At 39.3% G+C, this 25,380-nt stretch overlaps 1 protein-coding gene across 2 annotated transcripts; it reads left to right on the top strand.

The window, feature by feature from the left end:
* The first annotated feature begins 3,426 nt into the window (after positions 1-3,426).
* On the top strand, positions 3,427-17,146 carry LOC137009403 (uncharacterized). Of its 2 annotated transcripts, none has more exons than XM_067371620.1 (11): positions 3,427-4,169; positions 7,374-7,536; positions 9,179-9,371; positions 9,471-9,539; positions 9,735-9,833; positions 11,192-11,296; positions 11,568-11,846; positions 11,951-11,983; positions 13,772-15,719; positions 15,859-15,990; positions 16,176-17,146. In XM_067371620.1, the coding sequence occupies exons 1-11, from the start codon at positions 4,061-4,063 to the stop codon at positions 16,394-16,396; spliced, it is 3,351 nt and encodes a 1,116-aa protein (XP_067227721.1). In that variant the 5' UTR covers positions 3,427-4,060; the 3' UTR covers positions 16,397-17,146. The 2 variants fall into 2 exon arrangements, with proteins under 2 accessions (XP_067227721.1, XP_067227718.1); XM_067371617.1 differs by having other exon boundaries at positions 3,429-4,169; positions 11,448-11,846; positions 16,176-17,139.
* Positions 17,147-25,380: the final 8,234 nt, after the last annotated feature.

Here is a 25,380-nt window from a genome sequence, read left to right as displayed (position 1 = left end):
GCTCTCATGCTTTATATTGGCATGTATTTTTAACTTTTAATCCTCGGAGTTTTGCGCTCGCATCAATGTGTGTGTAAAGATCGCGCCGCCCCGCCCCCGCCTAATGGAGACTATATCCGCGTACTGTAACTACAGTTTATTAATGTACGAACGAGTTTGAGGCGGGGACGACAGACATTACGTCATTTGAATATGAAACGTACATATTTCCTCCCAAAAGCGGAGGGAAAACTGTTTTAATCCGTCAAGCATGGTGATTTAGTTTATTTAATAAAATACACAAGCAACAAAAAGATTTGAAAACCTTCAAAATCGCTTGCTTTTATGAGTGATTTTATTTGCTTTAAGTGTTTTCTCCTACTTTGCGTTCTGCTGTTCCTCCATTAGTATCAGAGACAAGAGACAAGCACAGTACACAAATAACATAAAAAATATATATGTATATATAAAAAGATATGTGAAAAAAAATATTATAATATTATATAGATAGGAGCAGTTACAGCAAACATTCTCTTTATATTTTATATATAATATAATAATTTATATTTATATATGATATTTATAATAATTAATATTATATATAATATAATAATTTTATATTTTATATTATATTATATATAACAGTTTCTCTCACTTTGGTGCATGTCTCCAATCACAACTAAAATTCTTACTTGTTCAACATCCACATTATAGTCTCTTGTTCACATCATAAATGCAGATTCTCATTCTCCGGAACAAATTGCAAATGCTTTGGTACATTTGTGCATTTGATGTACAAGTGTCAGATGTTTCCTACATTATCACTTGCTTATGTCAGGTTCATCAAAATATACTAGGTGTCGAATAGTTTTTATTTTCATAAGACATTAAATGCAAAATGGTTGAACTAGTCATAAACTGTCAAGCATATTTTCTATACATTTCTTTTAGACTTTTTTTGTCCTGAATTATTAAATTTCAGGGATGAATTTTGAATTTCAATAATGAAGGGGAATGTAATTCAAGCAATGTTCAACAGTTCTCTAAAATATCTCAGATGCCATCTCATTTGGGAGGCACAGACAGAGCACAACACAGTGTTACACACTCTGTACATGAATGAACAACAAGGACACAAACAGAGTCAACAGACAGAAGAAGGAGTAAGGATGTGTGGTGGAAGGGTATGGAGGAGAACAGAGGAAGAGGTAGAAGAGGCCAAGACTGAGATGTTTCTGATGGAAATAAGAGCCACTGTTGTAGATCATGCTCTCAGTCATGACCTAAGGCCGAGACGGGTCAAAAGAGCCGAATGATGGGAGATGTGTTTGTAGACAGAACAGGTGTGAAATCAGATAATGTTCACTATGTACTGTTCACTACATAAACTGTAGACTGATGTAATGCTATGTTACTGCAGTCTACTTGCATTTTACATTATACAGTAAATATTACGGTGGCTGAGAGAGATCACCGCGCACAACTGAAGAAAACACATGCAAACAGAAAAAATGAACAAAACATCTTGATCAGTTTGACAACACACTTGCTGCAAATATTCACCCAAATACAGAAACTTGCTGCAGACAACACACATACAATGATGATGAAAACTTTCAGGTAATAGACAACACCACTGACAAGTGTTCATTGAACAAGCATGTTCCAGCCAGGTTCGTCACTTGTTTGGGGTACCCTTGAAACATTTCTTTGTCATCAGTTCTCCTCTGTCCAACAGTGAACAGAGCATTATTATAATTCAGGCAGCTATCATAAGTCCGATTGGGATGATCGCAACAGTCAAAGTATTTATTCCAGTTCCATCCAGTTGAGGATCATATTCATCACGCTGGAATGGACGGTTTGGTGATGATCTGTGCCACTGGCTGTCATTATATCACATGACATTGTAGCTACTGTAATATTTTGACAGACCACCAGAAAGTATATCTGAATCCTGTCTCATCCAGTCTAGAGTGACGTGTTCATACTGTTGAAATGTATGCCATACAGATAAAGTGCAGTCTTGTGTATTTTCAATCACTGACATCAAAATCGTATCCATATTACTTCTGAAAATACTGTCAGAGTGTCTTTGTGAACAATGATACAAGGACTTGTCATTCTGATGACACTGATATAAGGATTATGAACTGGTTACAGGCTATTGCAGGTAATTCATTGTGTGCTGTTATTTGTATGAACTGTTTTAAGAAATGCACATACTGGTTTACATCTTAAGGATGCATATGAATGAGAATATATAATAGGAGAGCAGTTACAGCAAACATTGTTTTATATTTAGAGAGAGAGCAGTTACAGTGTTTAGTATAAAAAGTGTTTAAAAGAATCATGACTCAAGCTGGGACGTTTACATGTTTGTTTACAGATTTATTTTGTTCATACTTTGATTTTAAAAGGCACTGGATGTGAAACCCCTGCTCCCCTAACACTAACCCTAACCCTAACCCTAGCCCTAGCTGAGAGCTGCAGACAGTGACACTGAGTGACTCGCCGCCCTTCCCCCACCGGCCTCTGATCGCGCGCGCGCCTCCCGCCCATCCCCCACAGCAGCAGCGCAGCAGCTTGAGTGCAGAGTGAGATGAGCTCTGAGGAGAGATCACAAGTGCTGCTCAAATTATGGAATAATCTGTCGTGGATATGCGTTTTTAAAGCACTTTTACAAGATCTAGCAGCTTTTCCTTCCTTTATATTTAATATAAAATACCATAAATTAAAAAAAAAAATGAAAGAAAATGCTGTTAATAAAGTGCACGTTAAAGTTTATTTTAGAGCCTCGAAATAATCCACACATCTCCCTGATTTTAACTCAAACATTTGATTAAATAGAATTAGTAAAAATTAAGATATGTGTTCCAAAGAGATCGTTTAAAAGTGATCATGTGCTCTGTCCATTAGAAAGACGTACGCCTCCGTTTTTATTTTATTTATTTTTTATTTAAGTTTGAAGAACCAGTACTGTGAATAAAACAAACAAAGATCTAGGTGTTTGCCAAAATATTTATTATGTCAAATAAATGTAGTCACAATTTCAACGTGAAATCCAAATACGTAACTACGTCATGCACGCACGTCAGCTGTGGATGTGTTTTCCCGGGAAATGCAGTCACATGGCATTGCTTGACGCGAAAAAGACGACAACCCCCATCAATGGACGCTGGAGAGGTGAGATCAAGTGTTGTCCCGAAAATGCATGATAACTAAAATACACTGTGAAATATGAAAGTTAGTAAGATGTATGTTTACTTTAGTGGTTAAATTATTTTCTGTTAATGTTTTATTTCTCGATTGTATTTGAGTTTGATTCTCATTTGATTATTTTTTTTTGCAATAAGGAAAAAAACAGTTTATTGCTTATTTGTAGGCATTGATGAGCAAATAGAATTTTGTTATATTTCATATAATATCTCTTTAGATTCTACAATTTAATCAGTGGTAGCCTGTTTTTCTCAATTTTTGTAAAATATCAACAGTATGTATTGTAATTTGAAATAATTAATTTTCATTTTTTATTATTTGATGTCATTTTTAATTTTATGTAATACATTATTTACACTTTTTTTTTTTTTAGTGGAACACAAAAGTGTTTTTTTATTTATCTTCACAGAGCTTTTTTTGCACAATGACAGTACATAGACACTTTATAGTATTTTTTTATTCTGTGTGTCAAGCTCCAAAGCAGACAAAATAGTCCATATGAATCTATCAGGTTACTGACTGAAAATCTGTAGCTTTTAAATTAACATGAATATGGATTGATATCAATCATCTGGTCACAATGGTTTTTGGCATCAATGATATTGCTGTTTTTTTTTTATCTAAATGCCTGTTTTAGACTGGTCACATGTGCTGTCACTGCATAGAGCTCTGTATTACATTTAAAGATAAACTTTAGTGTTCCACAGAAAAACACAACACAGGTTTGGAACAACATGAGGATTAGTACAATAATTATGTACATTTTTGGGTGAACAATTCCAGTAAGATCAAAAAGATTTTTAAAAATGCTTATTTAATCCATTCACCTTATATTTCTTTTTATTTCTTTTTTCCAGAAATAATGCTGAAAAGCAAAAGGCGTAAAACACCTCTGCAGGATGCAGAGGATCACATGACCCATAGAACTGATAAGCCTGGGCTTCAAGAGCAGTTCATCAGCAAATATAAAGGCAAGTATTTATGACTAACCATATACACCAGTGGTTCTCAAACTTTTTTCCCAGTGGGCCGCACAATGGTCCAAGTGCAAGTCTCACGGTCCGCATATAATTTACATATGACGTCACCAATGCAAACCAATCAGATTTAATGTTATGGTATTAGCAGATAATACTATTATTATACTTAGATGTTGCACACAATAAATAACAAATAAAAACTAACTTACTGACATTAGCTTTACAATAATAATCAGTAATGCTCAATGAACACACAAACTGTAGGCTATATACATCACTTTAAGTTGCTATTTAATTCTGTATGACTTTATGACTCTCTTCAACATTATCGCAATAGTCACCAAACAATCACATAAACGCCTTAATAAGCAAATATTACTCAGCTCTTTTTACAAACAACAATGAGTGCACTGTAGGCTAATTACAATCTCTGACGATATCAAGCTTTCTGTCATGTCGCAATCCTTGGCGCAGCATCGGATCCGCTAGCGCGCGGCCGAGTTGGGCTCATTCCAGCCGCGGGTGCGCTGATGCGGTTATTTTTACTGATTTAAAATACATCAATCAAACACATCGAATTCACAGTTCAGTCTTTTGAAATTGTAGGTTTTGCTTGTCAAGTACTTTACTACAGAGCAAACAGGAAGGCTGCCCATCTCGCTCATTAACAGCAAACTGATTCTTCCATTCTTCTTACCTTTACTGCTGATGCTGCGACTCTTCTTGTTTGCTTGTGTTCCTTCATTTTATCTTCCACATTTTGTTTTTCTCCTTTAATAACAAATTTGACCATTTTGAGGCTTAAATTTACAAAATTAATGGCTACTGTTTGAACTCTTCCTAAGCGCACACTTGTGTTTGTTTCGTTAACTGAGTGATTGCGTCATTATTCTACATTGGCTGATGTCTGAAAATAATAAATGCTCACCAAAATTATTTTATATGACAAATAAAGCATTATAGCTCATTTATATTTTTTTAATTCGCTTTAATTTAAATTTTAAAACAAAAATAAATTGTATGCTACTTTTTAAAATTATTATTATTATTGTGGTCGGCATATCGCGGGCCGCATTTACATTTGTGACGGGCCGCAGGTTGAGAACCACTGCTCCACACCCATTCAAACGCTTACTGCGCGTGAAGTGTCGCGTCACGCAACTCGCGCCCAATTACATCAAAAGTAGCCTAAATGCTCACTGGATGTCATGGCAACTGAATCACGGAGGAAAACTTTAAATATCTCGCCTTCGCTTTAATTTCGGACCATCTCCAAAAAGACATAAAACACTAAACAAATGATTTTGACATGCGTTTATCAAAGTAGGAAATCCAGACTTTTAATCCCTTACACACAATTACTGCTGTTGAAATACGAAATGGAGGCGGGTCCGGATTGAATCCCCTCCGCGCTTTGAGAAGTGCTGATATACACGAATGGTTAGGTCTTGATGTCATTAATGCAGAATAACCTGCTTTACAAATAAAGTCTTGTAGTTTAAAGGGTTAGTTCACTCAAAATTGAAGTTTCTGTCATTAATTACTCACCCTCATGTTGTTCCACACCTGTAAGACCTTCATTCATCTTCAGAACACAAATTAAGATATTTTTGATAAAATCTGATGGCTCGGTGAGACCTCTAAAGCAACTAAAGACATATTTAAAACAGTCATGTGACTACAGTGGTTCAACCTTAATGTTATGAAGTGATGAGAATATTTTTTTGTGCACAGAAAAACAAAATAACCACTTTATTCAATAATATCTAGTGATGGGTGATTTTGGGCACACAAAAAGTATTGAACTGCTGTAGTCACATGATCTGTTTTAAATATGTCTTTAGTAGCTTTCTGAACACTGAAAAAGGAAATGATTTTGCTCTCAATGCAGGCCTCACTGAGCCATTGAATTTTATCAAAAATATCTTAATTTGTGTTCTGAAGATGAATGAAGGTCTTACGGGTGTGAAACGACATGAGGGTGAGTAATTAATGACAGAAATTTATTTTTGGGTAAACTGAACATTTAGGTGGTTATTGGTTTGTGTGTAAACCAGGACAATGGATCATTTTTATAATAGGGTTAGTTCAAATAATGTCATTTATTACTCACCCTCATGCCGTTCCATACCCGTAAGACCTTCAATAAGGTGATTCTTTTTTTTGGAGCTATCAGTATATCGTTGTGCATGATCATGTACATGATCAATGTTTTTTTAATTTTTTTTTTTATTATTATTGGGTTTTGGTTAAATTCCTGAAGTAAGGGCTGCTTTTTCACTTTTTTTTTTTCTAAGACACAAAATATACATCAGTAATACCCTCTTGTGATTTAAAAAAAAAAAGAAGCTTTTACTTTAAAGGTAGTTGCTAACAAGTGTCTAAATGGGAGACAGAGGTTGTCTGGGACATTAAAAATCATCACCTGAACAGATAAAGTCATCTACTCACTAGTCACTTTCACAGCCTCGTTGTGTTTAGAGGTAGATTTAGGGATGTACACTGTACACAACCATTCAAACATACATTATAAGAATGCAAAACATTATACTTATTAAACAGGGAGATGGATTTTTAAAGTTTTACAGTTCCTGGAGGCACATTTATCAACAACAACAAAAAAACTCTTTATCTAAAGCCAAAAACCATCCATAAACATCCATACACCACAAAGACAAACTATCCAGAAGCGATGCATGTTAAACACAGAATTTTCTTTTAAAAATATTGCAACACAGACACGTACTAGACGAGTTGTTGAAGCTTAATCATGAGGACGATGAAGTTTTGCAACTGTGGTGTATTTAATAGGCAAACTTAAGCTTAGTTTCTGCAGCAATACAAAAGCCAGTTAAAACAACATATAGGGTTTTAGTTGAGGGAACCAGGGGTGTGTGAACTACAAAAATACGTCATCGCTGCAGCACTCTATTCTAAACTATATAAAGCCAAGATAATATTGTTTATGTATGAAAGAGTATAAAAATTTTAACTGTATAATTTTAAGACTTTAAAGTATAATGTAATGTATAAAAAGCACAGCATACTTAGAAATTTGCCTGGCTGTTGACTATTTTCATTCAGCAATTTCCCTTTTACATATAATGTACATCATATGGCAGAGAACTTTAAGTAATGATCAAAATGATAGTTGACTTAATAAACTGCTGAATCTAATGCATTTCTCCTCTTCAGGGCGTGGAGTTTTCACCACTAGAGCTTTTTTCAGGGGTGATTTCGTTCTTGAATACAGAGGTGAACTTCTGAGTTCAGAGGAAAGTCTTGACCGAACTGAACACTACACTGAGGCCGAGAACGCGTTCCTGTTTGATTTTCAGTGGCGTGGCAGAAATTGGTGGTGAGTACAGACCTGTTGGATTGATGTAGTAGAGATGCTAAAACATCTGGAACTGAAAGATACTTAGGGTGTGTTCATGTTTGTAGTTTGGTTTGCTTTGTTCGTTTGGTCTGGGTCCACTTAGCATTTCTATCGTCGAACCTAAAGGCATAATGATATGTTCACAACCTGATTGGTGGGCTTTTATGACAGAACTTGCCGCACATGCTGTGTGCGTAGCCTACATATGGTGGTATTTTGACCAGCTGAGAACTTGTGAAGAGTTTATAAAATGTGTAAAAGTCAAAACAGCGGCAGGAATCCCTCCGGTTCTGACACCTGTACTGAACTGTTATGGGCAACATCACGACTATGAAGAGAAAAAACAGGTATGCATGAGCATTCTGTCCTTTTTAGGGTCTCATCTTCCTGTTTTTGTTTCGTTTAGATCTCTTTGGTCCGTGTTGCGTTCATATTTCAGTCGAACTGCTCCAGAGTTTGTTTGGAAGTGGACCAAGACCCATCTTTTCAGTAGTCTCTGTCCACTTGTTTAGTGTGCACCAGGGTTCAGATAGCAGTGTTCACACGTTCTAATGAATGCTGCTTTTCCACTACATGGTACGGCTCGGCACGGCCCCTTAATTTTTATGGACTTTTATACATGGACTTTCCATTGACTTCCATTATACAGCTGACAGACAGCAACGGTTTAAGTTAAAAATCGTAATTTGTGTTCTACTGAAGAAACAGTCACCTACATCATGGATGCGCTGGGGGTAAGCAGATAAACATTTCTATTTTTGGGTGAACTATCCCTTTAAATAGCACCACTTCGGTTGAGGTTCCAAACGTGCCATACTGATACTGAAATGTGACGTGTAAGCACTGAAGATCACTGATTTGTCAGAGAGTATAACAGCATCCGCAGAGACACTAGATTGGATTTACCACACCAGCTAGATTTAATTCTAGCGGGTTTGCTGCCTTGTGTTTTTTAATCGACTTGCTTTAAATGACCATCACATGCAACTTGAAAAAAGAAACGCCTCTATCGTGGTCAGTAGACGAGGTGGCAGCACAACTGTAATGATCAGACTATAATCCCAATCACTTTGAAGCGGTACTAACTGCAGTGGAAGAACAAACCGAGCGAGTTGAGTCGTACCGCACAGTGAGAAAGTGCCATAAAAGAGCAATGGCACCAGGGTTCATTTTAATCTAAACAAACATGCCAAGTGTGAACACACCCTTAATACTTAAAATTAACCATGAACTGACTTGAAGGCTGCTGAGTGCAGTTTCTTTGAGTCATCAATATTCGTTTTTAACCGTATTCCCAAAAGAGAACAAAATGGTGAATGTTAGATGCATTTGTCTGCTGAGAGGATGTTGCCATACACTATCCGATAGATCCGTGGTTCTCAGACCCTCCTCTCTGCAGATTCTGTTTGTCTCCTTAACCTGACACACTCGGTTGAGTTCATAGAGCTGTGTCCTGATGATCAGCTGATGGTCTGAATCAGGTAGATTAAAAAACGAGACATACAACTTATGCAGAGCGGTGGGTTTCCAGGGCTTGAGTTCAGAACCACTTAAAAATAACTCTACTTGTCTAGCATATATAAGATTACAAGTATTGAGTAATAATTTTATGTCTTTATAGCATGGATGCATCTAAAGAAGATGGTTCCTTGGGAAGACTTGTAAATGATGAACACAGAAATCCTACTTGCAAAATGAGAACCCTTGAAGTGAGCAGTAAACCTCACCTGTGTCTCTTTGCTGTGCGAGACATTCTACCAGGAGAAGAAATCACCTACAATTACGGAGACTCAGACTGGCCATGGCGAGTCAAGGTACTATCAAAAAAATGATAGAAAGATTGATCAGTAATTCAGGATAATCTTTTACTATCTGATTAGTTACCATGTGATTGTGGTCTCATATTTCTCAAGCCTTTGAATCAAGCATCAACTGAATCCTCTGATAAAAAGCCATCCATCAGTTTGGGTCCGCAGAGATCGGTAAGTCCACTTTAAAACATCTGTATCATTATTCTATATTATTGTCTCTTTTGTGAGTAGTGTGTCTGGGTGTTAACAGAAGGAAAGGAGTGATAGATAAAGTTACTGTAGGACAGCTAGATTAATTACTGGTTTTTCTGTTCTATACAAACATTTCTGATTTTTATATTCACTGGTTCCTTTTCTGGCATCTAGCCCCATTGTGCTGCTCCTGTTTCTTCACCTGGATTGGACGAGGTGAACAGCAGTGGTCCACATAAGCAGTCAGGCAAAGCAAGAACATCAAGAAAAACGGTAACTGTCTCATAATGCAGCAACTATTAGATGATTTCTGGGAAAAACTGTTGATATTTGAAATCGACACCCAAACAACCACACCCCTCCCTTCATTGCTCCGCCCCCAAAATACTGAACACCCTATTCAACACAGGCAACTACTAACAGCTGGTGCACAGGTGTTCAACTAGAAAAGATCTTTATCGCTGGCAGACCGTAGGATGCATTAGAAGGTTTGTTTTTAGTTGATTGTAGGTGCGTGTCCACTTCATCCAGCACACTTTGTGTAAACGCTCCAAATGGTACAAAATAATATTTTGTCATTAGAAATGTAATTTCTGTGAAAAGAAATGTAAAAAGTTAAAGAGGTTCCTTCCTGGTCTGGAAGGAACCACTGCGGAGAAGCACAGTATCTGTGTGACTCTTCATAGACATAAACAGAGAGAAGTAGCTCCAGCTACAATGTTCTTTAGACACATGCAGTTATGTTTATTAACCGCTCAAGCACCAAAAGTTATGGAATGTAAATGTAGTCTTACTACCTTACTACCCACCTCTGCTAGTTACCTAGTTATTGTCACAATTTTATTTTCAATATTGTTAATGTACATTTTATGTTTGTTTAAAGGGTTAGTTCAAATAATGTCATTAATTACTCACCCTCATGTCATTCCACACCTTTAATTTTCAGAACACAAATTAAGATAATTTTAATTAAATCTGATGGCTCAGTGAGGCCTCCATTCAAAACAATGACATTTCCTCTCTCAAGATCCATTAATGTACTAAAAACACATTTAAATCAGTTCATGTGAGTACAGTGATTCAATATTAATATTATAAAGTGACGAGAATATTTTTGTGGACCAAAAAAACTAAATAACGACTTTTCGACAATATAGTGATGGGCCGATTTCAAAACACTGCTTTGGAGCTTTATGAATCCAAAGTCACGTGATTTCAGCATTTTAGCCGTTTGATAGGAGATCCGAGTCACTGATTCGATTTGTGAAGCTCTGAAGCAGTGTTTTGAAATCAGCCCATCACTATATTGTCAAAGTCGTTATTTTTTTTGTTTGGTGCACAAAAAGTATTCTTGTCACTTTATAATATTAATATTGAACCACTGTACTCACATGAACTGATTTAAATATGTTTTTAGTACATTAATGGATCTTGAAAGAGGAAATGTTATTGCATTGAATGCAGGCCTCACTGAGCCATCGGATTTAATCAAAAATATATTAATTTGTATTCTGAAGATTAACAAAGGTCTTACGGGTGTGGAACAATATGAGGGTGAGTAATTAATGACATTATTTTCATTTTTGGGTGAACTAACCCTTTATGCTAAATACTTCTTTATATATCCACAGAAGCGGTTTCAATCAAGACTGGCAAAATTAAGAAAACATCATGAAGATTGCTATGAACGTTTTAACAGAGCAGAAACTGAAAAGGAACGCAATAAGATTGCTAAAGTAAGATTGAGTAATATGTCAACATCATAACAATACTCTGTGATCAACACCTCAGTCCATTAACAGGCTAATTATTTTAATATTAATTAATAGTTTCTTTTGCTTGTAGACCTTATGTTTTTATTCAGATTATATTTTCAAACTGTTACAGTCATCCTTAGTTGTGTCCACAACTGATGCATCCTCTTCATCACCACCCTGTGCTGTGTCCACCTCTGTAATGACCTCATCAACGTCACCACCTCCTGCACCACCAACGTCACCTGCGCAGCCCTCGTCGTCCTCATCCTCGCCTGCGCAGCCCTCGTCGTCCTCATCCTCGCCTGCGCAGCTCTCGTCGACCTCCTCCTCTCCTGCGCAGCCCTCGTCGTCCTCATCCTCGCCTTCTCAGCCCTCGTCATCCTCATCCTCGCCTGCGCAGCCCTCATCATCCTCATCCAGCCCAGCACAGCCTCCATCTTCTCCTGCTCCACCCTTATCTTCACCCTGTGCTGTATCCACACCTGTGGTTCTCTCATCACAGATGTCTAAGACACTCTCATTAAGAGAGGTGGGTATCTTCATTTGCTCAATTATTGGGATGGTCTGGGTGTATTGGACTGGTAGGACTAAATTAAATATTATTTTTATTTGTTTGTATTTCTCCTCTTCCAGGTACCCTCTTTAAGGCTATCAAGAAAAAGACAGGTATGTGACTTGCCATGTAACTCTTTATACACTGCGTTCCAAATTATTATGCAAGAGACAAAACAGTAAGATTTCTGTACAATAAACATTCAGATTTTAGTTTTTCTAAGAAAATGTTTGTTTGTTTGTTTATTTATCCATGTCTTTTTAGATAACTGGTATCAATCTCAGACAAAATAATTTGCCAGGTCTATGGAAACCCTACTTAGAGGTTGTTCCACATTATTAAGCAAGTCAGAGTTCTCATGCAATATGAGGAGGAAGAACGATCTTTCTGAAGATGAAAAGCATGAAATGGTGCAATGTTGTGCAAAAGGCATGAAAACAACTAATATTGTGTGAAACTGAATGGAGATTATCAAATTATCATAAGATTTGTGAGTGATTTAGAGCACAGCAGAACTCGGTCAGATAAAGGCTTATTAATGAAAGTTCCTGTCAAAAAAATTAACTGTATTAAAAGGGCAGCTATAAAAAAGCCAGTGTTGAGCAGCAAACAGGTATTTGAAGCTTCTGGTGTCTCTGGAGTCTTGAGAAGCTCTCCATGCAGGCTGGCAGTTGTGCGTAAAGATGCATTTCAGCCACTCCAAACCAAACCTCACAAAGAGAAACATTAACAGTTGGTGAAGAAATACATTTTCAAACAGATTTATTGCTGTGATGTTTTTTTGCAGCATGGGATAGTGCATTGTACAAATAGTGCATTGTACTGTGCACTATCCTCCTTTTTATACCATAGCTGAAAATGAATTATTATGAACTCCACATATCTTGCAAAAGTCATTTTAATACCCTCCATCTCACTTTCTAGTATTCCAGCCCAAACAATCAGCCACCAGCTCCTTGCTGACATCGCAGTCTTGCTGGAACGTGGTGGCCATTCACCAACCATCCAGAAATCCATCCATTTAGACCATCCATTGTAGTACGGCATTAGTCAGTGAATAAAACTATTTAAAAATGAGTCTTCATGTATTTCTAAACCCACTGTAAATGTTTCTCTTTGTGAGGTTTGGTTTGGAGTGGCTGAAATGCATCTTTACGCACAACTGCCAGCCTGCATGGAGAGCTTCTTGAGACTCCAGAGACACCAGCAGCTTCAAATACCTGTTTGCTGCTCAACACTGGCTTTTTTATATAGCTGCCCTTTTAATACAGTTAATTTTTTTGACAGGAACTTTCCTCAACAAGCCTTTATCTGACTGAGTCCTGCTGTGCTCTAAATCACTCACAAATCTTATGATAATTTGATAATCTCCATTCAATTTCACACAATATTAGTTGTTTTCATGCCTTTTGCACAACATTGCACCATTTCATGCTTTTCATCTTCAGGAAGATCTTTCTTCCTCTCCATATTGCATGAGAACTGTGACTTGCTTAATAATGTGGAACAACCTCTAAGTAGGGTTTCCATAGACCTGGCAAATTATTTTGTCTGAGGTTGATACCAGTTATCTAAAAAGACATGGATAAATAAACAAACAAACATTTTCTTAGAAAAACTAAAATCTGAATGTTTATTGTACAGAAATCTTACTGATTTGTCTCTTGCATAATAATTTGGAACGCAGTGTATACTCAAATCATTTTCATAGTTATGACTTTACTTGCCTACAATCCAGGAAATGTAATTTTACGGGAACTGCTGCCATGCCCACTATGCTCACATACGATCTCTTCTGTTAGATTCTGGCAGTGGTATACTCATGTGATCACTAAAAAAGTAGTTGGAAAAAAACAACATTTGGAATTATTTGAGTAAGTGTTCATTTTTTTCTCATTCAGTATTCAGGAAGTGCCATCAGTGACTACAGCGATGTCACAGACTACAGTGATGTTGACTACATACCAAAAATCAACTCTGATGAATCGGATGGTAGTTCTTCTGGACATGACATGGGTAAAAGTGCTTTGATGCATCCAAAATCACTCAAAGAGGCTGGTAGTTCATCTAATCAATTTGTGACGGCACCATCACCAAAAAAGATGAAATGCCAAACTAAAGAGACAAACACCTTGTCTGGTGATAAGACTTTTATTCAGTCCATGCCATCACCAAAGCAGGAATGCAAGACATACAAGAAGAAGCAGTATTGCCTTTATTGCTCTAAGCCATATTCAAAAATGGCAAGACATCTTGAATTTGTCCATCGCAACGAAGTGGAGGTTGTAAAGGCAGTAGCATATCCAAAAAATTCAAAGGAACGACGAGTCCAGTTAAACCACCTTAGAAAAAGGGGCAACTTTGCCCACAACACAGATGTTGTGAGACAAGGACATGGGGAGATGATTGCCTGTTACCGTCCAAAAAAAGGAAAAAGAGCCAAAGAATTTATTCACTGCATTTACTGCCAAGGGCTTTACAACAAGAGTAGCCTTTGGAAACATATCAAAACCTGTCCTCTGAAACCTAAAGATGATGAAGCCCAGGGCAGGAAAAGAGTTCGATCTCTGTGTGCTCTGAACACACCAGTTGGCTTAGAAGTAAGCACAGGTTTCAAGAAAGTACTATCCTTTATGAACTATGATGACGTTTCACGCGTAGTCCATTCCGACATATGCATCATGCAGCTGGGGCAGCACATGTTCAACAGGATGGGGTCTGATGTGACCAGACATGACTACATCAGGCAGAAGATGAGAGAAGTTGGCAGACTTCTTCTTGAAGCAAGGAAGTTTACACCACTGAGAACAATGGTAGACTTCATCATACCAGCAAACTTCAAACATGTCATAGCAGCTGTTAAAGTTGTATCTGGCTACGATGAAGAGAAAAACTTCTACCGTATTCCTTCTTTAGCTCTCAAACTTGGGCATTCTTTAAACAAGATCTGTAGCATTGTTGAGAGCAACGCCATGATGTATGGAGATCATGACCGTGCTGAGTGTGCTCGAGACTTCAGGAAAATACACCAGGCAAGGTGGAATGAGTACATTTCTGCTGGTGCTATAACTACTTTGAAAGAAGCCAAGTGGAACACACCACAGATCATTCCTTTCACTCAGGACGTCAAAGTCCTACATGCACATCTTGACAAGAAACACAATGAGCTCCTAAGTAAGCTCAGAACTTGCCCTTCTGCTGACAGCTATGCTGCTCTAGCCAAAGTCACGCTGTCCCAGGTCATCCTGTTCAACAGAAGAAGAGAAGGTGAGGTGTCCCGGATGCTTTTGTCAGCTTTTAAAAGCAGGGATTCTTCTGAGCTACACAAAGACATCGCCATCTGTCTGTCTGAGTTTGAGAGGAAGCTGTGCCTGCACTTCACCAGAGTTGAGATCCGTGGTAAACGGGGGAGAAAGGTTCCTGTGCTCCTCAAGCCTTCGATGGTTACTGCCATGGAGCTGCTCGTTGAAACACGTGAGGTTTGTGGCGTTCCAGCAGAGAATCCCTTTATGTTTGCCAGATGTGGAGCGATGTCTGCCTACAGAGGAGGAGAGTGCATCAATAAAGCTGCTTGTGAATGTGGCATAAAGAATCCCGAAGCGCTGTCATCAACCAGGCTCAGGAAACACATAGCAACCATGTCGAAAGTTCTGAACCTTGATGAGAATGAAGCAGACCAGCTGGCTGATTTCCTTGGTCACGATATTAGAATCCACAGACAGTATTACCGGTTACCAGAGGGGACACTGCAGCTGGCAAAAATGAGTAAAGTCCTAATGGCCATGGAGAAAGGAACACTGTCTGACTTCAAAGGAAAGAAACTTGACGACATTGAAATTGACCCAAATGGTATGAGTATACTTGGACGGTCTGTGTGTGTCTGTGCTGTATATATTTGCAAAAAACTGTACATTATCATATGTTACAGATGCTAAGTATAATCAATAAACTGTTGATTTTTTTTATTTTTTTTTTATCAACTGTTTAGAGCAACTTGAGGCTCAAGGTGATTCCATGTCAAGTGATGAGGAGGATTACAGTGACGTATCTCAGACAACCGCACCAGCAGAGACTGATCCACCTGTTCAATCTGATCAATCTGTTTCACAAGAGGATCAAGGTAAGAAAAATCTCTAAACTACACGCACAATAATCATCAAATAACCATAAATTAGCTCCAAGCAGCAATATCCATCCAAGGGCTTTTCAAAATTCAGAAAAATCTACACATTAGGACATATGTATGATTTGGTCATACTCACTGATTTAGTTGTTATGAGAATTACATTTTTAATTATTCCATAGGTTCTTCAAACGCTCCAAAAAAGAAATGGGAGGACAATGAGGTAAAAGCAGTAGAGAGACACATGATGAAGTTCATCAAGACATGCAAAGTTCCTGGTAAGCAAGACTGTGAAAGATGCATTCACGCAGAGCCAGAAGCTTTGAAGCAGCGAACATGGACTGGTGTGAAAAATTATGTGCGGAACAGGATCACGACTCTTAAAAGAAAGGGTGGTTTGTGAGGAGGCACAAACACAAAAACACTTCAGTGCCTTTTATAACTTCTTTACTGTAAAAAAATAAATATATAATATATAAAAATACTGTAAAAATATAATATGATGTGGAAAGTGTTAAAAGTATTATTTGACTTATTTGTCTGAAGAGAGTGGCTCAACTAGCGACCAGCTCATTGAAGGTGCTGTACATTAACGTTGTTAGCAAAAGACTGTACTGCGATGTTACATAAACTAATCAAAAATAATCTGTACCATTTATCCCAAGTAAAATAATCCCATATTAGCTCTTATAAATATATTTTACATGCCATCTTAACACTTTGCACATCATTCTCTTTTTGTAATAAATGGAGGAAAATTAAAAGAAATTAGGATAAAGGTGTAGAAATTGTTTTGAGGATGGAATGAATCAGAATATCAAGAAAGTAAGAAGGAGTATAAGAACACTAATGAAGACAGAATAGTTCATTTTCAATGTTCTGTTTTCATTGTTCAGTTACAATGAAGTTCGATGGAATGTCACTAAACTTTCTATATGTCATAAATATAAAGGATGAGGTAAAGGGGATAAGGGGGAGGAGCGAATGTAAAGGTTGTGAAAAGAGGGAGGAGCGAATGTAAAGGTTGTGAAAAGAGGGAGGAGCGAATGTAAAGGTTGTGGGAAAGAGGGAGGAGCGAATGTAAAGGGGATGAAAAGAGGGAGGAGCGAATGTAAAGGGAATGAAAAGAGGGAGGAGCGAATGTAAAGGGGATGAAGAGGGAGGAGCGAATGTAAAGGTTGTGAAAAGAGGGAGGAGCGAATGTAAAGGGGATGAAAAGAGGGAGGACCGAATGTAAAGATTGTGAAAAGAGGGAGGAGCGAATGTAAAGGGGATGAAAAGAGGGAGGAGCGAATGTAAAGGTTGTGAAAAGAGGGAGGAGTGAATGTAAAGGTTGTGAAAAGAGGGAGGAGCGAATGTAAAGGTTGTGAAAGAGGGAGGGGCGAACGTAAAGGGGATGAAAAGAGGGAGGAGCGAATGTAAAGATTGTGAAAAGAGGGAGGAGCGAATGTAAAGGGATGAAAAGAGGGAGGAGTGAATGTAAAGATTGTGAAAAGAGGGAGGAGCGAATGTAAAGGTTGTGAAAAGAGGGAGGAGCGAATGTAAAGATTGTGAAAAGAGGGAGGAGCGAATGTAAAGGTTGTGAAAAGAGGGAGGAGCGAATGTAAAGGGGATGAAAAGAGGGAGGAGTGAATGTAAAGGTTGTGAAAAGAGGGAGGAGCGAATGTAAAGGGGATGAAAAGAGGGAGGAGCGAATGTAAAGGTTGTGAAAAGAGGGAGGAGCGAATGTAAAAGGGATGAAGAGAGGGAGGAGCGAATGTAAAGGTTGTGAAAAGAGGGAGGAGCGAATGTAAAAGGGATGAAGAGAGGGAGGAGCGAATGTAAAAGGGATGAAGAGAGGGAGGAGCGAATGTAAAGGTTGTGAAAAGAGGGAGGAGCGAATGTAAAAGGGATGAAGAGAGGGAGGAGCGAATGTAAAAGGGATGAAGAGAGGGAGGAGCGAATGTAAAGGTTGTGGAAAGGGGAGGAGTGAATGTAAAGGGGATGAAAAGAGGGAGGAGCGAATGTAAAGGTTGTGAGAAGAGCGAGTGAATGTAAAGGGAAGGAGGAGGGTGAAGGTAAAGGAGGAAGTAGAGAGATTTTAAAGATGGGTGAATGGAGGAAGTACGGAAGCCTCCAAGTTAGTGCTAGTTTTGCATTTTCATTGTTGTCCTTTGTAAATTGTTTTTTTTTCTTATCTTTTTTAATTTCTGTTATTCGCCACAATGTGTTGTTATTGTTAATATTAAAGACTCATTTAATCAGTTTGTCTCACTAGAGTCCTCAAAGAGTCATTTTATCGGATTTTGTGTCTCACTAGAGTCCTCAAAGAGTCATTTTATCGGATTTTGTGTATGACTAGAGTCCCCAAAGAGTCATTTTATCAGAGTGTGTGTCTCACTAGAGTCCCCAAAGAGTCATTTTATCGGAGTGTGTGTATGACTAGAGTCCTCAAAGAGTCATTTTATCAGATTTTGTGTATCACTAGAGTCCTCAAAGAGTCATTTTATCAGATTTTGTGTATCACTAGAGTCCTCAAAGAGTCATTTTATCAGATTTTGTGTATGACTAGAGTCCTCAAAGAGTCATTTTATCAGATTTTGTGTATCACTAGAGTCCTCAAAGAGTCATTTTATCAGATTTTGTGTATCACTAGAGTCCTCAAAGAGTCATTTTATCAGATTTTGTGTATGACTAGAGTCCTCAAAGAGTCATTTTATCAGATTTTGTGTATGACTAGAGTCCTCAAAGAGTCATTTTATCAGATTTTGTGTATCACTAGAGTCCTCAAAGAGTCATTTTATCGGATTTTGTGTATCACTAGAGTCCCCAAAGAGTCATTTTATCGGATTTTGTGTATCACTAGAGTCCCCAAAGAGTCATTTTATCGGAGTGTGTGTGTCACTATTTTTATTCATATAGTTTTTTTGACTATTATTACATTTTGCAGAAAACATGCCTAATGTCTTAAGGCCCCAGTGAGTAGCCAGAGATGACACTGGTGAGGAAAACATCTTAAGATGTTTTTGGGGTAATGATTATTTGCAGTCAATGCTAAATTAACTAGAAGGATGCAGGCAGTGGTCAGGGAAGTGTTCTCTGCCTTGAAGTCAAGACAACTTTATTTCTAAGGTGTGTTTATACTATACAGTTCATTTCAAAACACCTTCACACATAAAATAACTGTTGCAAATTTTAACAATTGACATGATTTGTATTCCATTTGTAAAACAGTTCTGCAGAAGACAATAATTTCATTATTCAGCTTAATTCAGTACATCTTTTGTTCTCTGATAGTCAATACAGTCGAATCAATAATATTTCTGAATGTTAATTGTCATTTCCCAACTGAGCAATCCAAAGGCACTTGATCTCAAGCTGCAAATCAAATGAAAATGTATGCTACCCATTTTCAGTGCTCTTGAAGAAGTTAAAAAGCCCAGTTTAGTCTCTCACACTAGTTTCTCTGCTCTAGCTTGATTCCAGTACCCAGTATTGAAACTTTGAATTATAATATTCCACTTCTATGACTTCTTAGGATAAATAACTTATAAAATTACAAGTTACAACAAAGTCCTGAAAGTGTACCTTAACCAGAGTCTGTGTATCTCCACAGTCCTCAAAGGATGACTAGATCAGAGTTTGTGTATGTCCCCAAATTGGACATATAAAATACTGTCCCCAATGTGAAGGTAAAGTGTCAGGTCTTTAAGGAAGTGTTTTATTGATAAAATCAAGTGATATCTGTAATAACGGCTTCTCCAGAAGCGCAGTGATGTCTTTCTTTAGTCTCTAGACCCTTCAGAAAGGGTAGTCCCTAAAGGTAGGGTATCCAGTCATACGTCCTCACATTGTAGTTAAGTAGGTATGTGTGTGTGTGTGTGTGTGTGTGTGTGAGAGAGAGAGAGAGAGAGAGAGAGAGAGAGAGAGCGGTTTGTACATACAGGTGTGCTGCATTGCTCTCTGCTGTTTGCAGGCGACATGAAAGTGTGTATGATCACTTTGACAAACAGCCAAAAAGATTCTTTGTCATACTTTATATACACACAAACAGCTTTCTGGGAAATCCTTGTTATTTATTTCTTATTGGAAGCTAAATTAACATGTATTTCAGTGAATTTGTTTTTTTTTTACTGCTATTAAAGAAATTTGGTTACACTTTATTTTAATGTGCCATTGTTACAGTGTAATTACACAAATAAGTACTGTGGATTGTAATTAACACATGTCCTTACTATATAATTAGGGTTAGGGTTTGGTTTATAGGGTTAGTTGCTTGTAATTATGCATAGTTTACTGTTATTACTATAGTAAGTACATGTACGATGTGTAACAAGGACACTAAAATGAAGGCCCTATTTTCATGATCTAAGCGCATGGTCTGAAGCGCATGGCGCAGGTGCACTTAGGGTGTGTACAAATCCACTTTTGCTAGATTAAAGGATTCCATCAGTGTAGACACTGCTACGAGTATTACTGCCCTCCACAGGTCAAAGTTTGAACTAATTCTTATATATTTGCACTAACATATTGTATATGACAATTTACTTCAAACTTTGACTTGAGGAGGGCAGTAATTCACTTAGCAGTGTCTATACTGCAGGAATTCTAATAGAGAAGAAGAAGAGAGCTAGTTCAAGATTGTCACGGATCCCTTGTTCCCCTGGACACCATTTCCCAAGATCCTCCTGTTCTCCACACCTGCACTCCCTTGTCAGCTCCTCATCATCACGGATCACCTGCACCTGGACTCTATCATCTGCACTCCCTTTATAATGCACTCACTCCCTGCACTCCTTGTCCATTCTCTATTGTGTTAACGTTATGTTTGGTGTTTCCTTGCCGTTGTTTGATTAAAGTTCTATGTTAATTGTGGAAATCCGTATCTGCCTCATCTCTCTACCAGCATACCGTAACAGAAGAACGGACCAATACCGACCGGATTTTCCACAAGAAAAATTGAGACTTCCACCAACTCCCTGGCTCCTGCTCCTCCAAGGCCTCTCACCCATCTTTCAACCGGCGATCGCCTAATCGGGCTCCTGCAGGTAGGTCGTTCGCTGGAGAGGTATGTGGAGGAGTTTGTTGAGCTTGCTGCTTTGTCTGACTGGCCAGAAGCATGTTTGATCTCATTGTTTCTGGATGGACTAGACGATGACACTATCCGTTTTGGTGAACCCGATTATCATTTCTCCTTAAGCGAAACTATAAATTCTATTTTATGGTTAAATGACTCCAAATTCGTAGTTGATTGGGTTCAGGGTGAGTTTCTGTCTCTGGTCCATCCAGAAACATGGTTGGCAGGGCCAGTCAGTCAGCCACCATCTTCCTTCGCATACCCTTCCAGCGAACTTCCTGCCTGTTTCATACTGGGCCCACACTCCTCCGCTGGGTCCAGGAAGCAGAGGAGTAAGAAAAAAGCATCTTCATCTCCAGCCCTCTCTGAGCCTGCCACTCCAACCCTGTGCGAGCCGCCAGATGTGGACTGGCTTATTGACTTCATTACTGAGCCAATTTCTCCAGTCTCCACCGAGCCAAGTTCTCCAGTCTCCGCCGAGCCAAGTTCCCCAGTCTCCGCCGAGCCAAGTTCCCCAGTCTCCGCCGAGCCAAGTTCCCCAGTCTCCGCCGAGCCAAGTTCCCCAGTCTCCGCCGAGCCAAGTTCCCCAGTCTCCGCCGAGCCAAGTTCCCCAGTCTCCGCCGAGCCAAGTTCCCCAGTCTCCGCCGAGCCAAGTTCCCCAGTCTCCGCCGAGCCAAGTTCCCCAGTCTCCGCCGAGCCAAGTTCCCCAGTCTCCGCCGAGCAAAGTTCCCCAGTCTCCGCCGAGCAAAGTTCCCCAGTCTCCGCCGAGCAAAGTTCCCCAGTCTCCGCCGAGCAAAGTTCCCCAGTCTCCGCCGAGCAAAGTTCCCCAGTCTCCGCCGAGCAAGTAGCTCCAACCCTCTCCGAGCCCTCAGCTCCAGCCGCCGCCTACGAGCCCTCAGCTCCAGCCGCCGCCTACGAGCCCTCAGCTCCAGACGCCGCCTACGAGCCCTCAGCTCCAGACGCCGCCTACGAGCCCTCAGCTCCAGCCGCCGCCTACGAGCCCTCAGCTCCATTCGCCGCCGCCGAGCCTGCCGCTCCAGCCGCCGCCGCCGAGCCCGCTCCTATTATGAACTGTGTTACTGAACTCTCCAGCCCAAAAACTGTTTTCCCTCCCTGCCTCCCTCTCCCTCCTCCTCCCATTTGTATCTACACTGAACCTCCACCTCAAGCCCCTTCACCCAGATCTCCACCTCGGACCTCTGGGCGATTACCTACACCCTGGCTCCAACCTCCCTCGTCTCCACCATGGCCCATCAGTCCACTAGTCTCACCAGTCTCCATCCTGCCCCCGTTCACACCTTGTTCCTTCGTCGGCCTGCCCTCACTTCTGGACTGCACTCCTCCGTCTCTGCTCCGTCCCTCCGTCCCTCAGTTCCAGTTGGCCTCCTCACTCCCCCCGGTGTTCACTTTGTTGTATGTCGTCTGTCTTCTACTGCGGCCTTCTGGAGTCCCGGCTGCGCTTCGGTCGGCGGAGCCGTGGGTTCCGCCATCTCCCGCCGGTCCCTCAGCGCTGCCTGGGCTCGACGGCTTCAAGGCTTCGGCCCCTGACCCACCATGGCCACCTTCGGCCCCTGACCCGCCATGGCCGCCTTCGGCTCCTGACCCGCCATGGCTTTTGAGCCCGCCCTGGAGACATCCACTCTAGTCTGCTCTTCCCCCTGCTCCGGCTTGAGGTCTCCAGGGCCCACATCTATGGCGCGAGGACGCGCCTACCGGGAGGGGGAGGTACTGTCACGGATCCCTTGTTCCCCTGGACTCCATTTCCCAAGATCCTCCTGTTCTCCACACCTGCACTCACTTCCCTTGTCAGCTCCTCATCATCACGGATCACCTGCACCTGGACTCTATCATCTGCACTCCCTTTATAATGCACTCACTCCCTGCACTCCTTGTCCGTTCTCTGTTGTGTTAACGTTATGTTTGGTGTTTCCTTGCCGTTGTTTGATTAAAGTTCTATGTTAATTGTGGAAATCCGTATCTGCCTCATCTCTCTACCAGCATACCGTAACAAAGATGAGCATTTATGGTTAAAACATATATAATTTTACATTTTTTTTTAGAAAATGAGCAATGGTTTCTCTAGATAAGACCCTTATTTCTCCTCTGGGAGAACGCTTTGAAGCTGCATTGAAACCTTCAACCATTTGGAGGCCACTGAAGTCCACTATATGGAGAAAAATCCTGGAATGTTTTCTTCAAAAACCTTAATTTCTTTTCGACTGAAGAAAGACATCAACATCTTGGATGACATTGGGGTGAGTAAATTATCAGGAAATTTTAATTTGAAAGTGAACTAATCCTTTAATGACGGAAAAAAATGGTGCATGGTCCAAAAGGGTTGTACCTAGTCTCTTAATGAGGCATGGGTGTGTTTTGGGCATAATGTGCAATAAACCAATCAGAGTCAAATCTCCCATTCCTTTAAAAAGTCAGTGGCGCTCGCGCCATGGCGGATTTACATTGCAGAATTTGCAAGCAGAAAGACTGAACGCTTCTCCATAGAGGAATCCTTTTAATATTTGGCATGTTTGTTTGCTGCTGCACATTCCTATGTGTTCAACACTGCCTATAGGCACATATTACTAATGCACCCTTTAAATAACAACAACAAAAAAAAAAAAACTGCGCCATTCACTTTAGACCAGGTTTTTGTTGGTCATTTTCAATTGACTCAAAATAGCAATGCGCCTGAACACACCCTGTTTTCATACCAGCACGCCCATGGGCGAACAGATGGGCGTGAGTGCACGTTTTTTAAACAACATGGCGATGGACATGAAAATGATAACTGCGTTGGGCTGAGCAAAAAACACTTAAGTTGCATAAGTGTTACATGCAGGTAATTATACTGATATAAATACAATGTAAAAACACTTTAGTATTATCAGTAGTCTGTTAGGTTAGGGTTAGTAGAATAAGTTGACATAGTTACAGAGTTACTTCTAGTCAATAGAATGTCTGTTTGAGCATCAAAATAAAGTGTTAGCAGATATTAAGCAGACACTCTACTATTTTAATGACTGCCACAGTCAACTCCAGAATTATTGGCACCCTTGGTAAATATGAGTGAATATGGCTATGAAAATAAATCTGCATTGTTTATCCTTTTGATATTTCATTTAAAAAATGCACAAAATTCTAACCTTTTATTGAAGTAAAACAATTAAAAGTGGGGTGGAAATCACATTATGAAATAAATGTTTTTTCTCCAATGCATGCAGGCCACAATTATTGGCACCCCTAGAAATTCATGTGAGTAAAATATCTGTGAAGTATATCCTCATTCATATTTGCACTTCTTGTTTCACAGCAGTATAAGGAAATACAAAAGCCAAATTCCCTTAATCATTCATCACAATGAGTAAATCCAAAGAATATAGTTCTAATTTGCAGCAATAGTTTTTTGGCGCTTCAGAAAATAGAAATTTGCTGTAAGAAAATAGTTAAAGCATTGAAAATGACCATTTTAGTTTCATCTGACCATAGAAGCCAGTCCAGTTTGAAGTTCCAGTCATGTCTGACAATTGAATATGCTGGAGTTTGTTTTTGGATGAGCGAGGAGGATTTTTCTTGAAACCCTTCCAAACAACATGTGGTGATGTAGATACTGTTTGAGGTTTTTTTTTTTTTTCGTTTTTTTTCTGACCCAGAGACTCAAATATTTCAATTCTCAAATATGCAATTCTCCAGCTGTGATCCTTGGAGAGCCTTTGTCCACTCAAACTCTCCTCCTCACCGTGCATTAGGACAACATAGACACACATCCTCTTCCAGGCAGATTTGTAACATCTTTAGTTGATTGGAACTTCTTAATTATTGCCCTAATGGTGGAAATAAGAACTTTTTGGCAGCAAACCCACAGGATGGCTTTGGTGCACAGATGGATAAAAAAATACCCCATGCCCACGGTTAAATATACTGCTGGATCTTTAATGTTGTGGACCTATTTTTCTGCCGGAAATATTGTTCAGAGACATGGCATCATTGGTTCTATCAACAGATAAAAAAATCTAAACCTGATCTTCCATTAGGACAACTAGAGAAAAACATTGATTTCCCCCCACTTTCCATTGTTTTACTTCAATGAAAAGTTAGAATTTTGTGATTTTTTAAATTAAATATCAAAAGGATAAACAATGCAGATTTATTTTCAAAGCCCCTTTGCTCATATTTAACAAATAATTGCCAATAATTCGGGAGCTGACTGTAGTTGATATAGTTGCGAAGTTACTTATAGTTAGTAGAATGTCTAAAGTGAACCATCTAAATAAAGTGTAATCCACATTTCTTTTACATTTCTGTTTAAAATAAAATGGCCTACATTATACACA

Source organism: Chanodichthys erythropterus, chromosome 20 (assembly GCF_024489055.1).
Source record: "Chanodichthys erythropterus isolate Z2021 chromosome 20, ASM2448905v1, whole genome shotgun sequence".
Taxonomy (NCBI): Eukaryota; Metazoa; Chordata; class Actinopteri; order Cypriniformes; family Xenocyprididae; genus Chanodichthys; species Chanodichthys erythropterus.
Note: the sequence above shows the minus strand (reverse complement) of the source record. Positions and strands in the feature narration are given on the sequence as shown.